At 57.2% G+C, this 14,225-nt stretch overlaps 1 protein-coding gene across 1 annotated transcript; it reads right to left on the bottom strand.

The window, feature by feature from the left end:
• Positions 1–6,739: 6,739 nt before the first annotated feature.
• On the bottom strand, positions 6,740–10,959 carry A1BG (alpha-1-B glycoprotein). The gene is made up of 8 exons (XM_068992881.1): positions 10,828–10,959; positions 10,721–10,756; positions 10,358–10,636; positions 9,484–9,756; positions 8,967–9,263; positions 8,226–8,522; positions 7,301–7,588; positions 6,740–6,901 (listed from the first exon to the last, which is right to left on the bottom strand). The coding sequence occupies exons 1-8, from the start codon at positions 10,859–10,861 to the stop codon at positions 6,894–6,896; spliced, it is 1,512 nt and encodes a 503-aa protein (XP_068848982.1). The 5' UTR covers positions 10,862–10,959; the 3' UTR covers positions 6,740–6,893.
• Between the last annotated feature and the right edge of the window lie 3,266 nt (positions 10,960–14,225).

Here is a 14,225-nt window from a genome sequence, read left to right on the forward strand (position 1 = left end):
CACACATACCACATGCACACACACACCACATACACACACCACACACATATCACACACACCACACGCATACACACACCACATACACACACCACACACATATCACACACACCACACGCATACACACACACCACACACATACACACACCACATACACACACCACACACATATCACACACACCACACACATATCACACACACCACACACATATCACACACACCACATGCATACACACACCACATACACACACCACACACATATCACACACACCACACACATATCACACACAGCACATGCATACACACACCACATACACACACCACACACATATCACACACACCACATGCACACACACACCACATGCATACACACACAGTGCATACATACATCACACACACCACACACATACACACACCACATATACCACACACATATCACACACACCACACACATACACACACACCACACGCATACACACACCACATGCATACACACACAGTGCATACATACATCACACACACCACACACATACACACACCACATACACACACCACACACACATCACACACACCACACACATATCACACACACCACATGCATACACACACCACATACACACGCAGCGCATACATACATCACACACCACATGCATACACACACCACATACATATATCATACAAACACACACCACATACACAGCACACACACATATCACACACACCACATGCATACACACACAGTGCATACATACATCACACACACCACACACATACACACACCACACACATATCACACACCACACGCATACACACCACACGCATAGACACACCACATGCATAGTGCATACATACATCACACACACCACACGCATTCACACACCACATACACACACCACACACATATCACACACACCACACATATCACACACCACATGCATACACACACCACATACACACACAGCTCATACATACATCACACACCACATGCATACACACACCACATACATATATCATACACACACACAGCACACACACACACAGCACACACACATATCACACACACCACACACATATCACACACACCACATACATACACACACAGTGCATACATACATCACACACACCACATGCATCACACACACCACATGCATACACACACCACATGCATACACACACCACATACATATATCACACACACCACACACATATCACACACACCACATGCACACACACACCACATACATACACACACAGCACATACATACATCAGACACCACACGCATACACACACCACATACACACACCACACACATATCACACACACCACACACATATCACACACAGCACATGCATACACACACCACATACACACACCACACACATATCACACACACCACATGCACACACACACCACATGCATACACACACAGTGCATACATACATCACACACACCACACACATACACACACCACATATACCACACACATATCACACACACCACACACATACACACACACCACACGCATACACACACCACATGCATACACACACAGTGCATACATACATCACACACACCACACACATACACACACCACATACACACACCACACACACATCACACACACCACACACATATCACACACACCACATGCATACACACACCACATACACACGCAGCGCATACATACATCACACACCACATGCATACACACACCACATACATATATCATACAAACACACACCACATACACAGCACACACACATATCACACACACCACATGCATACACACACAGTGCATACATACATCACACACACCACACACATACACACACCACACACATATCACACACCACACGCATACACACCACACGCATAGACACACCACATGCATAGTGCATACATACATCACACACACCACACGCATTCACACACCACATACACACACCACACACATATCACACACACCACACATATCACACACCACATGCATACACACACCACATACACACACAGCTCATACATACATCACACACCACATGCATACACACACCACATACATATATCATACACACACACAGCACACACACACACAGCACACACACATATCACACACACCACACACATATCACACACACCACATACATACACACACAGTGCATACATACATCACACACACCACATGCATCACACACACCACATGCATACACACACCACATGCATACACACACCACATACATATATCACACACACCACACACATATCACACACACCACATGCACACACACACCACATACATACACACACAGCACATACATACATCAGACACCACACGCATACACACACCACATACACACACCACACACATATCACACACACCACACACATATCACACACACCACATGCATATACACACCACATACATACACACACAGCGCATACATACATCACACACACACCACATGCACACACACCACATACATATATCATACCACATGCACACACACACCACATACATATATTATACACACCACACACATATACACACACACATATCACACACACCACATGCATACACACACCACATGCATACACACACAGCGCATACATATATCACACCACATGCACACACCACATACATATATCACACACACCACATACATATATCACACACACCACACATACAGCACACAAGCACACTACATACATACACATTTCTCCCACACCACATACACTACACACAAACCAACGCACACCACACACACATGCCACTTACATACACTTCCCCGCATACACACACACGGTTGTTTCCTTCTCCACACGGGCCTCCAGCAGGCTCTTTCTACAACCCGAATCTGATCGTGTCTCCACAGTCATGGGAAGCTCTCCACTGCGTCACCTACAGCAAAGCTTCCTGAATGGTTTACAAGTTTGCCGAGACATAAGTGGCTTTGGGTACCAGGCTGTCTCTCCAGTTACCTATGTGTTTATGAACACTCATTTTGCTGTGTGTCCAGTGGAGTGAACATAATTCAGATCGCTGCCCCGTGAGATGAACCTGAGACTCCGTCTCTGCCATTCACGGTTTGGCGGTGCCGGGCCCTCAGCCTCGTCTCCTGTGGCCCTGCCTCCCACACACCTGCTTGCAGAACACGCACTCCCTGGAGGAGCCATCCTTTCTCCCACGGACATGCCTTTGCCTCTGTGCCTGGAACCCTCCGCTCTCTCCTGCAGGATGTCTCCCCTGTCCCTCCCCCATGTCCCCACTTGCGCTCTCTGCTCCCCGAGTGCCTCCTCCCGAGCCTCCTACACACCATAGCTGCTCCTCACAGAGCTTGGAGTTCGTCTTTCCCGAGGACACTGAGCGTCCAGGAGCAGGGCTGCGCCTCACTGAGTGTCCACGGCACGCGGGTCAGAGGCGCTGAGCGACAGCTGCTGAAAGCGTGACCGACGCCTTTCCATGGGCGGTCACCACGCTCCAGCCTGAGTCGTCCTCAGACGTTTACGTTGCTGTCTCCCCGGTTGTGGGCCCTCCGGGACAAACTGCCCGATTCCTCCAGGGCCCCCGCGCCCAGACAGGCCGGCATCTGGGGCTCCCTTCCCGTGTGCCGAGCCAGCCCTCTCCGTGGCCCCGCAGCTGCGGGGCTGCCGTGGCCGGCCGTAAGCGCTCTGCCTTCCCTCTCAGCTCTGTGCCCCCGACCTGCTTGCAGGCTCCATGCCTGGAACCAGCGTGGCAGCCTCTGTGCCTCTGTTCCCGTCAAGGCGTCAGCCTTCTTCCCTGTTTCTCTGAAGACTCTGGCGTGTGAACCTGACCCCCCACCACACAGTTGTGTATTGTGTCCTGGTCATCGACACCATCTCTCCCCGTGTCTCTCCCTCTGTCTCGAATTCATCCCTTCTGTGTCATGAGTAAATGAAGACCTCTGAGGAGTGAGGTTCAGAGCAGAAAGCTGAGACCCAGGGAGGTGGAGATCTTGTCAGTATCTCAGAGTCCCAGATGTACCCAGCATGGCTGAGGCTCCGACGCTGAGGAACTGACAGGCTGTGAGAGAAGACGGTGAGGGGAGATGTGTGTCCCCCTGCCCTTAGGCCCCCGCAGGCTGCAGGGAGCGGAAAGGCCGCCGTGGGGGCCGCAGGTCAGTGACTTCCCTGAGCCTTAGTGACCGGCTCGGTCAGGAGAGGGGATGAAGAGACCCGCCTCTGCAGCACCCGATGCAGGCTCTGGGCCCTGGCCCTGCTGCTGGCATCTGACTCCCCCTTTCCGCCCCACCCTCCTGCTCTCTTTCACTGAGGAACTGAATCCCCCCCGGCCGCACTCAGAGCACTGCCACACCCTCTTTGTCGGGAGATGTGTGTCTACTTTGTTTACCCAAAGGCGAAGGAGTTCAGGGGAAGAAAGGAATCTTTATTAAGGTCTTACATCCCATTTAAATGGTAAAATATTAATTCTAAGTAGACTGTAAAGAGTGAAGTATGCATACTGTGATCCCAAGAGAAATCTTTTAAAAGGACTATACAAAGAGAATTTATTGGAATGACTGATGCTGAAGCTCCAATAGTTTGGCCACCTGATGCAAACTGACTCATTGGGAAAGACCCTGATGCTGGGAAAGAGTGAAGACAGGAGAAGGGGATGACAGAGGATGAGAGGGCTGGATGGCATCGCCACTCGATGGACATGAGTTTGAGCAAGCTCTGGGAGTTGGTGATGGACAGGGCAGCCTGGCGTACTGCAGTCCATGGGGCTCGCAAAGAGTCAACACGACTGAGGGACTGAAATGAACTGACAGATGATCCGAACTCAGACGAGTTAAAAAGGAAGCTGAGAAACAACCCAAAAGAAAGCAGGAAAGGGGAAGCTGACAGATAACAAAAGGAACGAAGAGGCAGACCAAACTGTAGGCTTATACATTGTTACATATAAGTGATCTGAACATGCCAACTAAAAGAATTTGCCAGAATGAATGTCTTTAAAAAAGAAAATAAGAAACTCTTTTCAGTATGATGATATAGGGACTTCTCTGGTGGTCCAGGGGTTAAGAATCCACCTTGCAATCCAGGGGACATGTTTGATCCCTGCTCAGGGAACTAGATCCCACATGCTGTGTAGAAACTGAGTACCACAACTACGGAGCCCACGTGCTCCGAAGCCGCCAAGCCACAGCTAGAGACTTCATGTGTCCCAGGGAACGATCCTGCATGATTCAATGAAGATCCTCAGGCCTCAACTAAGACCCAATGCAGCCAAAGAAATAAATATTTTAAAAATAAATGTAATTATATAGGTAAGCTTAAGGTAAAAAAGTGGAGAAAGATATATATTATGAAATCTCCATCAAAAAATGCTGCAATGGCTATATTAATATCAAACCAAGTAGACTTAAGAACAAGGAAAATTACTAGGAACAGAGAGAGAAGTTACATAGTGATAAAGAGACAATTCACCGAAAAGACATAACAGTTCCAAATAATGTATGCATTTCACAACAAAGCCTTAAAATAACAGGAAATAAAAACTGATAGAACTGAAAGAAAATAATAGACAAATTCACAATTATAATTGGACACTTCAACACCCCTCTCACTAGAATCAACAGAACAAAACAGAAAACCAGTAAGGATGCAAAAGAACTGACCAATGTCATCAACCAACTGGATGTAATGGATGAAGCTGCCAAAGGTCAAACTTTGTTTATCCAGAAATAATTTCCCATGATTTAAGCTAAGATAAAGCTTTTTAAGTCTGATATTAAGCTGTTGCTAATGTTTACCCCCAAAAGTGAACGGTCTAAGCTTCCACCTGAAGAAAATGAAAAAGAAGAAATTAATTCAGAATTAAGTGGAAGGAAGGGAATGATACAAGCAGAGAGTCACAAAACAGAAAAGAGTACCACAATGAGCACTCTCAAAAGGCAATCTGTTCTTTGATAAAGATAAATATAACTGCAATTGATGAACCTCTAGCTAGACAGAGAGGGAGGAGGGACACAGCATCAGTCATGAAAGAGGTGGCATCACTACAGACCCTGCAGGCGTGCGGACTACAGCAGTGCAGTGAGCAGCTGCGCCGGACGGTCCGAGCTCGCCGGTCAAGAGGCAGGCACATTTCTTGCAAAAACAGTTCACCAAGCATTGGCCTTACTCACAACTGATGTATGTCAGCACCTGGAGGGCCAGGCTAGGGCGGGCCAGTGGTCCAGGAGCGGTCCGGTTAGGGGACCGTGGGGAAGAGCAAAGAGGACTCCTCCCTCCCGCGGCCTTGGGCTGCGGGGTGGGCGGCCCGGTCTCGGCGCGGGCGCCCGGTCTCGGCGCGGGACACAGCCCCGCATCGCCACCTGGTGGCCGCTGAGCCGGGAAGTTCAGTTCAGTTCAGTTCAGTTCAGTCGCTCAGTCGTGTCGACTCTTTGCGACCCCATGAATCGCAGCACGCCAGGCCTCCCTGTCCATCACCAACTCCCGGAGCCGGGAAGAGAGAGCTGCAAAATGCAGCCTCTGAACCGCCTCCTATCCAGTCAAGGAGGTCCGGAGCCTCATCTGCCTCCCACACCTGCGGGGGCTGGACGGAGGGGACTGGGGAGCAGGAGGAAGCTTAATGGGAGAAGGCAGGAGAAGGGGCCTCCATCCTCAGGATGCAGCCCAGCCCAGAGCCCACCCACCTTCAGGACTCCAGATCCCAGCCCGGGGGCTCCCGCCCCCCGCACCTGGACCACCATGGGCCAGAGACACGTCTTACAGGCTGTCTGCACATTTATTAGTTCCTGGGATGGATCAGGGAGAGGCGGCCACTCCCCCTGCCCCCAGGGAGAACTCCAGCTTCCCGCTGCAGCACAAGGCATCGGAGGCAGGCTGGAGAAAGGACTTCCCGAGGATACCATCAGCACCGGGCTCGGCCCCTGGGTCAGCTTCCTGGACCAAGTGGACAAAAGTGATGGTGGGGAGGAAGGCTCCCTGCATGAGTCAGGGCGGGCCTCGTTGAGGCCTCAGCAGGGCAGGGACTGGTCAGCTGCCCGCGAGGAAACACGCCCCCACCGCCCCCTACAGGTGCTGGTGACCACACCCCACCCTGCCTTGCAGTCCCCGGACACACATACACACCCAGCACACACACACACCCAGCAGTCTAGGCGCGCGCGCACGCACACACACACACACACACACACACACACACACACACACACACCAGCAGTCTAGGCCCACCAGCCTATGCCAGCGCTGGAGGGGCTCATGAAAGCGCAGCCCTGGAGGAGGGTACCATCTGGGCAAAGGCCTGGATCGCAACCCCCTCCTCCTGGGCCGTCCATTCACCTGCCACCTGGAGCTCCACCGGGTCGCTGAGCTCAGACAGCAAGGAGCGGGACCCGCCGGTGCGGTAGCGGCAGCTGTATGTGCCGGCGTGCTGGCGGCCCACGTGGGTCAGCACCAGGTCCGCGGAGCGGTTGGTGGACCAAGCCACCGCCAAGGGCTCCTCTTCGCCCGCGCGCAGCAGCAGGAAGGAGACGTCGGGCACCTGGGCCTCGCAGCGCAGGACGGCATCGCGGCCCGGAGTCAAGGCCCCAGTCCACAGGGCCCGGAGCTGCGGCCTGGGCAGCGGTCCTGGGCGAGCGGCGGGAGGTCAAGTGAGTCCCTTCGGCCCCTCCGACCCTGCGCACTGCGCTGTAGCTGGCGGGCCTCCCCGTCCCACCCCCTAGACCTGCCATGAGGTCTGAGCCCCCCAGGGGTCCCCATCACGGGCACGCAGCGCCCAGGAGGAAAACGCCACCCGCCCAGCGGAGTGGGGTTTCCGCGGAGGGCACAGCCGGGGCAGCGACCCGGAGGTGGGAACTGTGTCCCCAAGAGGCCCGGACGCGGAAATCCAAGGAGCACACAGACCCAAGGCCGGCGGGGCCTCGGCGAGAATTACACCTCGACCCTCCGCATAGGCACCTGGGCTCCAGGAGGGCTGGGGTCCTAATCTGACGACCACCGACAGGCGCGTGGCGCAGGGAAACCAAGGCACGAGCCGGTGCCAGAGCGGCCAGAAGTCTGAACCCTAAAAGCTGGATCCGCCCCCCACGATCTCCAACAACGCGCCCCACCTGCCCGGCGCTCAAGGCGGCGGCAGACAGGCCACCAGGAGGGGCGCCCCGGGGCCCTGGCGGCCGACCCCCTCAGGCCCCGGGCGCCTCCCGTCGGACCCCGGAACAGGCGCCCGGGGAGAAGGGGGCTCCGGGCGGCCGCGCCCGCAGCTCACCGTCAACGCGCAGCTCCAGGGTCGCGCTAGGCTTGGAACCCGCGAAGGGCGGCGACGTGTCCGTGTAGACGCAGCTGTAGTTGCCCGAGTCCACCGCCGAGACGCCGCGCAGCTCGAATTGGGCCTCGGGGCCCGCGGGGCTCAGGACGCGCTGCACCCGGCTCCCGCCCGCGTCCTCGCGCACCAGGGCGAAGCGCATGCCGGCGCGGGGTGCCCGGCACCGCAGCTGCACCAGCGCGCCCGGCGTGGGACTCAGGATCGCGGGTTCGGCCGACAGCTCCGGCGCGGGGAGCGTCCCTGCGGGGAGCGCGCGGGAGGCTGGCGCACAAACCGGATCCTCCCCCGGAAAGATCCGCCCCGCTCCCTCCTGGGAGGCCGGCGGGGCCCACCCCCGAGCCTTCCTCCCGACCCGGTCCGGTCCTCGCCGGACGCGGACGTTCCTACGCTCTCCGCACTAGTCCGTAAGCGCAGGAAAACGGGGTGCGGGCGCATTTTGTGGAGGGAGCCCCCCCGAGCCCCCGACGGCCGCGTCCTCTCCTGAGCTTTACGCCCCTGGTCCGAGTCCTTAGGGGTCTTGCAGCTCCCCCGGCTCCCTCCACAGCGGCCTCAGGGCCCGCCGGAGCTGGCCCTGCGCTCCTCGCCCTCGGCTCGCGAGGGAGAGCGCGCCCCGGGCACGGGCAGGGCCGCGTCCAGGCTCCGTCCCGGCTCTCGCAGCCCCGCGGTCTCGTCCCGCAGGCTCACCGTCGCTCAGCACCAGCTCGGCCGGCGCACTGTCTCGGGACCAGGCGGCCAGCTCGCTGCGCAGCCGGTAGCGGCAGGTGTAGCCGCCTCCGTCGCCCGCGGCCAGTGCGCTCAGCAGGAAGAAGACGCGGTCCGGACTGGTGCTGGCCCGGGGTACCAGCTGCTCCTCCGCGCCCCGCCGCAGCTGGAAGTCCACGCCGCTCAGGGGCGCCACGCAGGTGAGCGAGGCAGGCGAGCCCGGCCTCAGGACCGGGGCCGACTCCCTGTCCACCGTCAGCGTGGGCGCCGGCGGCGGGGCTGCAGGGAGGGGTGTGTCACTGGGGCGGCCGCTGGGGGTCCCAGCCTCCAGACCTCTGTCCCAGAACAGCCTGCCGGTGGTGGGTTCCGACGCCGCTCCCCAGACAGGCCGCTGCTTCCCACAGCCGTCCTGGGTGGGGCTGCTCAGGGTCCAGGGTAGTTTCTCGTCCCCCAGGAGCCTCCTCCCCCAGGAGCCCTCTGGGATGGCCCACCCACTCACCCAGCTCCTCTACGGTCACTGTGGCACTGGGCTCCGAGGGGGTGCCTGCCGCGTGGGTCCGGTAGCTGCAGCTGTAGTTCCCAGCCCGGTGGACCGGGAAGGAGGCTTGCGTGGCCTCTGGGGCCTCAGCCACCTCCACAAACTGATCCTCGCCTTCCTGCCTCAGCAGGAAGGTCACACCTCGAAGTCCCGAGAGGCACAGCAGCGTGGTGTTCAGGCCAGGTGTGATCCAGGACACGGGACTGGTTGAGAGCGAGGGTGGGGGCAGGGGCTCTGCGGATGGGGCAGGGGTCACAGCGGGGCAGGGGTCTCGGGTGGCCCAGCCCGAGCTGGACCTCCAAGCTCCTGACAGTGTGAGAGAGCCGGGAGGTGGACGTCTTGATAGGGGAGTGAGTGGAATACAAGTGGAAGGCATGGGGCCGGCCTGCCCGCAGCTTCCTGGGGATCCAATCATTTATTCCTCACAGCCTTCTAGGGTTGGTGAAAACATCACCCTCTTTTTGGTCAGTCACTAAGTCTGTCCAGTTGTTTGGCACCCCACGGACTGTAGCCCGCCAGGCTCCTCTGACCGTGGGGTTCCCCGGGCAAGGACACTGGAGCGGGTTGCCATGCCCTCCTCCAGGGGGTCTTCCTGACCCAGGGATTGGACTGGCCTCTCCTGCGCTGGCAGCTGGAGTCTTTACTACTGAGCCACCAGGGAAGCCCAGTCTCACTTATTCTACAGATGGGGACACTGGGCTCAGAGACAGGACCTGAACTGCCCGGGGCCACCGGCTGCTCCGGACGGCAGGAAGAGCGCAGGGGCCTTGAGGTGTGGGCAGAGGAGCCTCCCCAGCAGCCCGCCTCCTGCCTGCAGGCCGTGGACCACACTCACCTGCTCCCGTCACGTCCACCGGCTTGCTCGGGCTGATCCAATCGTCGTTGCCCTTGTAGCGGCAGCTGTAGAGGCCCCGGGTGGTGCTGGTCACTGGTCCCAGTGGGAACCTGTGCTCGTGAGCAGGGGACTCCAGGTGCACCGGTTCCTGGCCCACGCCATCCTTGAGGAGCTGGAACTCCAGGGTTGGCAGCGGGCTCTGGCAGGTCAGCGTCACGTTGGCCCAGGGTGCCAGCGGTGAGCTGGCCTCGGCCCACAGGGATGGCCTGGGGTCGAAGACTGCATGGGGGAGGCAGTCAGAGCCGGGCACCCACCTGGGGGCTCACCCCACAGTGCCCCCCGTGCCCAGGCCAGCCTACTCACACGTCGCCTGCTCAGTCACCGGGCTCAGGGCCAGACCTGCAGAGACCTGGCTGTTAGGCCTCACTGCCGTTCCCCCCACCCCCAGCCACCCCAGGACCCAGCCTCACCCCAGAGCAGCAGGAGGGCTGCCCGAGCAGACATGGTCCACCTCCCGCAGCCTCGGGGCTGTCTGTGGGGTTATAAGGTGCAGCCGGGGCAGCGGGGCTGACCCCCATGTCCTTCCCGGAAAGCTGGGCTCCAGGGGCAAAGGGCGAACCTTGACCCCCAGAGGCTCAGCCACAGCAACAGTCAATAACCGCGCTGAATGGATTTGCTGCCTTCCGGTCAGTTTTGCAAACCTCTCACACGTAGTTATGGGGACTAGCAGCAGTCAGGATGCACGTTTCGGCCCCGGACATGTCAGGACTGGACACGGCTTCTTTTCAGGATCCTGCTGGCAGCCCTCGCGGGCAGGTTATTTTTCCCTTGGATATCCCAACCACAAAAAACCTGCCTGCCAACAAGAGACTGGTTCAATCCCTGAGTCAGGAAGCTCCCCTGGAAAAGGGAATGGTCACCCACTCCAGTATTCTCACCTGGGAAATTCCACAGACAGAGGAGCCTGGAGGGCTGTAGTCCATGGGGTCCCAAAGAGCCAACACGACTTGGCAACTCAACAAAAACAATCTCAGCTACAGCAGCAGAGATGAAGTGGTGGTCAGAGCTCTGGGGAAAGGGTTTGGGTGGAAATCAGCCGCGGTGAACTTGCAGGTGAGACTGCAGAGGAAGGCGCGCGCCGAGGACAGTGAGGGGCCGCAGGAGCTGCAGCCGCTCTGCTGCAGCCGCTCGTCTGGGGCTGCGTGTCAGAATCTGGAAGCTAAAAGCCCCGAGTAAGAGCGTCCCGTCTGGTCCTGCGTTCGGCAAGTTGCTGGTCTGAGGCATTCCCCAGAAAAATAAGGAGGCCATATGGACAGGCAGGACCTGGGGTTCTCACACAGGTCACACATCACACACACACGCAGCCATTGCACAATCTCCCGTCCCGTCCGGGCCTGTGTGGGCCTGGCCTTCAACCCAGGGAGTTGAAGGCCTCTCCCCACATTGGTGGCATTGATCGGGTAATTCCTTGGAAATCCAGTGCCTCCCGCGCTCTGTGGCAACTCGCCACGTTGTCCCTCGGTTTCTCCACCTGACAAATTAGCCAGCTGGAGCTCGAGACTGAAGGATGGGTGCTGGGAGCCCCCTCTCCAAGTAGGCATGAGGATGTTCGGGTGATGGTGAACACTGGCATGCCACGCCCCATGCCGAACTGTCCTCAGGGCCCTGATGGCCACCCGTCACCATGTGGGAGGATGTGACAGAGAAGCTCCGCTTTCCCAGAGCTCATGGGCTGGAGATGCTCGTCCCAGGCGGGAGGTGGGCCGGCTGCCATGCCGCCTGTCCTCCTGAGACACCGACCGTGCGGCTCCCAGAGAACGGGGCTGTGGGGAGCCGGGTGCGCTGGGGGACAGGCAGCCAGGGGCTCACCTGCCCACCGCCCCAGCAGCAGATGGGAACAACCTGACCCACAGTGGACGCCAGCCGAGGCCGACGGAGCTGGGGTCAGCAGCCGTGACTCCTGGGGGAGGTCAAGGGAGGTGTTTCTCTAGAATTTGAAGCCTGTTGTGCAAGTAAGTAGACCAGCCGCGGGTTCCAAAAGGCGTCCCTCATACGCCAAGACAGGCAGAGCGGTGGGCGGCAGGCCCTGTCGTGTCACCCACTGCAGCTTAACTGCTCAGGGGCGTCCAGCACCCAGCCCACACAGAGTCTGCCCTGCCGAGGACAGATGGGCGGGAAGAGCTGTCCAGGGAAAGGCAAGTGCAGCACGCACCCTCATGCGGCAGCTGGGAGTGGAAAACAGGGCAGCCGGCCACTGTGGACGGCCGCCCAGACGTGCCCCCGTGGTCACACAGCACGTCACATGCCCGGTCCTACATTTCCACATGAGAGAAATGAAAACAGGCGTTCAGGCAAACACTTGTACACTGATGTTCAATGCAGAATCTTCCCTAACTGCCCAAAGGTGGAAACAACCCAAAAGTCCATCAACTGATGAGTGGCTGAATGAATTGTGGTCTACCCAGAGGATGGAATATTACTCAGCGATAAAAAGGAATGAAATACTGGTATGTGGTCAGACCACAGAAAATATCACGGTCGGGGCAAGAAGCCAGACGCCAAAAGGCCACATATTGTATGATTCCATTTATACGAAAAGTCTAGAACAAGCAGATCCAAAGAGTGCGTCAGTGGTTGCTAGGGGCTGAGGGGAGGAGCAAAGGGGAGTGATGGCTTAATGAGCAGAGTTTCATTTTGGGGGGTGGAAATGTACTGGAATCAGTGACGATGACGATGGCACAGAAAGTACATGAACTGAAAAATAAAAACAAAAACCAACCTGAATTGTACACTTTGAAATGGTTCAATTATGTTTTGTGAATTGCATCTCAGAAACAGAAGGCACTCAGCATAATGTGTTCCTGCCTTTGGCGTGCTGGGGTGTCCACTTGAGGTGGCGGGGGCCGGCCCACCCACCAACATCCAGAAGTCATCCGAGCCCCGGCCAGAGGGACAGTACTGCGCTGGCAGGAGATGAGTGCATGTGTGTCTGAGCGATATTTTTACAATGAGAACAAGGTCTTGGGAATTGTTAGGTAAAATAAAACATCAGCTTCTTGTCCATGGTCAAGCTGACTGCACACCAAAGCAGTTGTTACATCAGAAGATTAATGCGGGGTTGACAGCATTCTCCCCGGGGCAAAGACTTCTCTTCAACCAGGTGTCTCTTAATCCATTCGCTTCAAGAAGAAAATGCTTTGTGGGAAGATGGAGACACCTGCTGGGAATAATGGGCAGCGTGCTGGGGCGCAGGGCAGTGCCCTGTGGAGGCCAAGCGCGGGGCACTTCAGTCACCACAGATGAGGAGCTGTGACTCCACGAGGCTTGACTCCGGCAGGACGTGCGGCTCGATTTGTCTGACCCTGGAGCCCTGGCTCCCACCACTGCCCACCTCATTCAGCGTCCGCCTCTCACAGGGGTCGGCCTTACTCTCTGCAGGGGGGTGGTCTGCAGGGCAGGCCCAGGCTGCTACCTCCCCAGCCTCGCTTGAGTCTCTGCCTCTGCAGGTTTGGCAGATTTCCTCGGTCTGCCTCCAAGAAGCCAGGTTGACCCTGCAGGGGACCAGCTGCAGAGCTGCTGGGGCGGCTGCCAGGACCCTCTACTCATGGGGCCAGCCCAGGGACGCCAGCAGGCGAGGGTCTGGGGTCCCCGCGCACACGGGAGCCATGAGTGCTGATGTGGGGACCCCTCCACCCCTTCTCTTTGCACAGCTGCAACTCAAGCGTGAACCCGGCCCCTCACAGAGAAGGGGACCCCACAGGAGTGCCAAGCCTTCGGAGGCTGTGGCCCTGCCAACACCTTGATTTCAGATGCCTGGCCTGTAGAATTGAATCAAGTCTTGTTGTTTCAAGCTGCCCAGTCAGTTGTA

The sequence above is a fragment of the Capricornis sumatraensis genome, chromosome 20 (assembly GCF_032405125.1).
Source record: "Capricornis sumatraensis isolate serow.1 chromosome 20, serow.2, whole genome shotgun sequence".
NCBI classification, from domain to species: Eukaryota; Metazoa; Chordata; class Mammalia; order Artiodactyla; family Bovidae; genus Capricornis; species Capricornis sumatraensis.

Coding starts and splice junctions, on each gene's coding strand:
- A1BG (XM_068992881.1), bottom strand. CDS start 10,861: ATGTCTGCTCGGGCAGCCCTCCTGCTGCTCTGGG. Junction 9,264..9,483: donor AGTGACCGTAGAGGAGCTGG/GTGAGTGGGTGG, acceptor CCCTCCCTGCAG/CCCCGCCGCCGGCGCCCACG. Junction 7,589..8,225: donor CCTGGAGCTGCGCGTTGACG/GTGAGCTGCGGG, acceptor CCGCTCGCCCAG/GACCGCTGCCCAGGCCGCAG.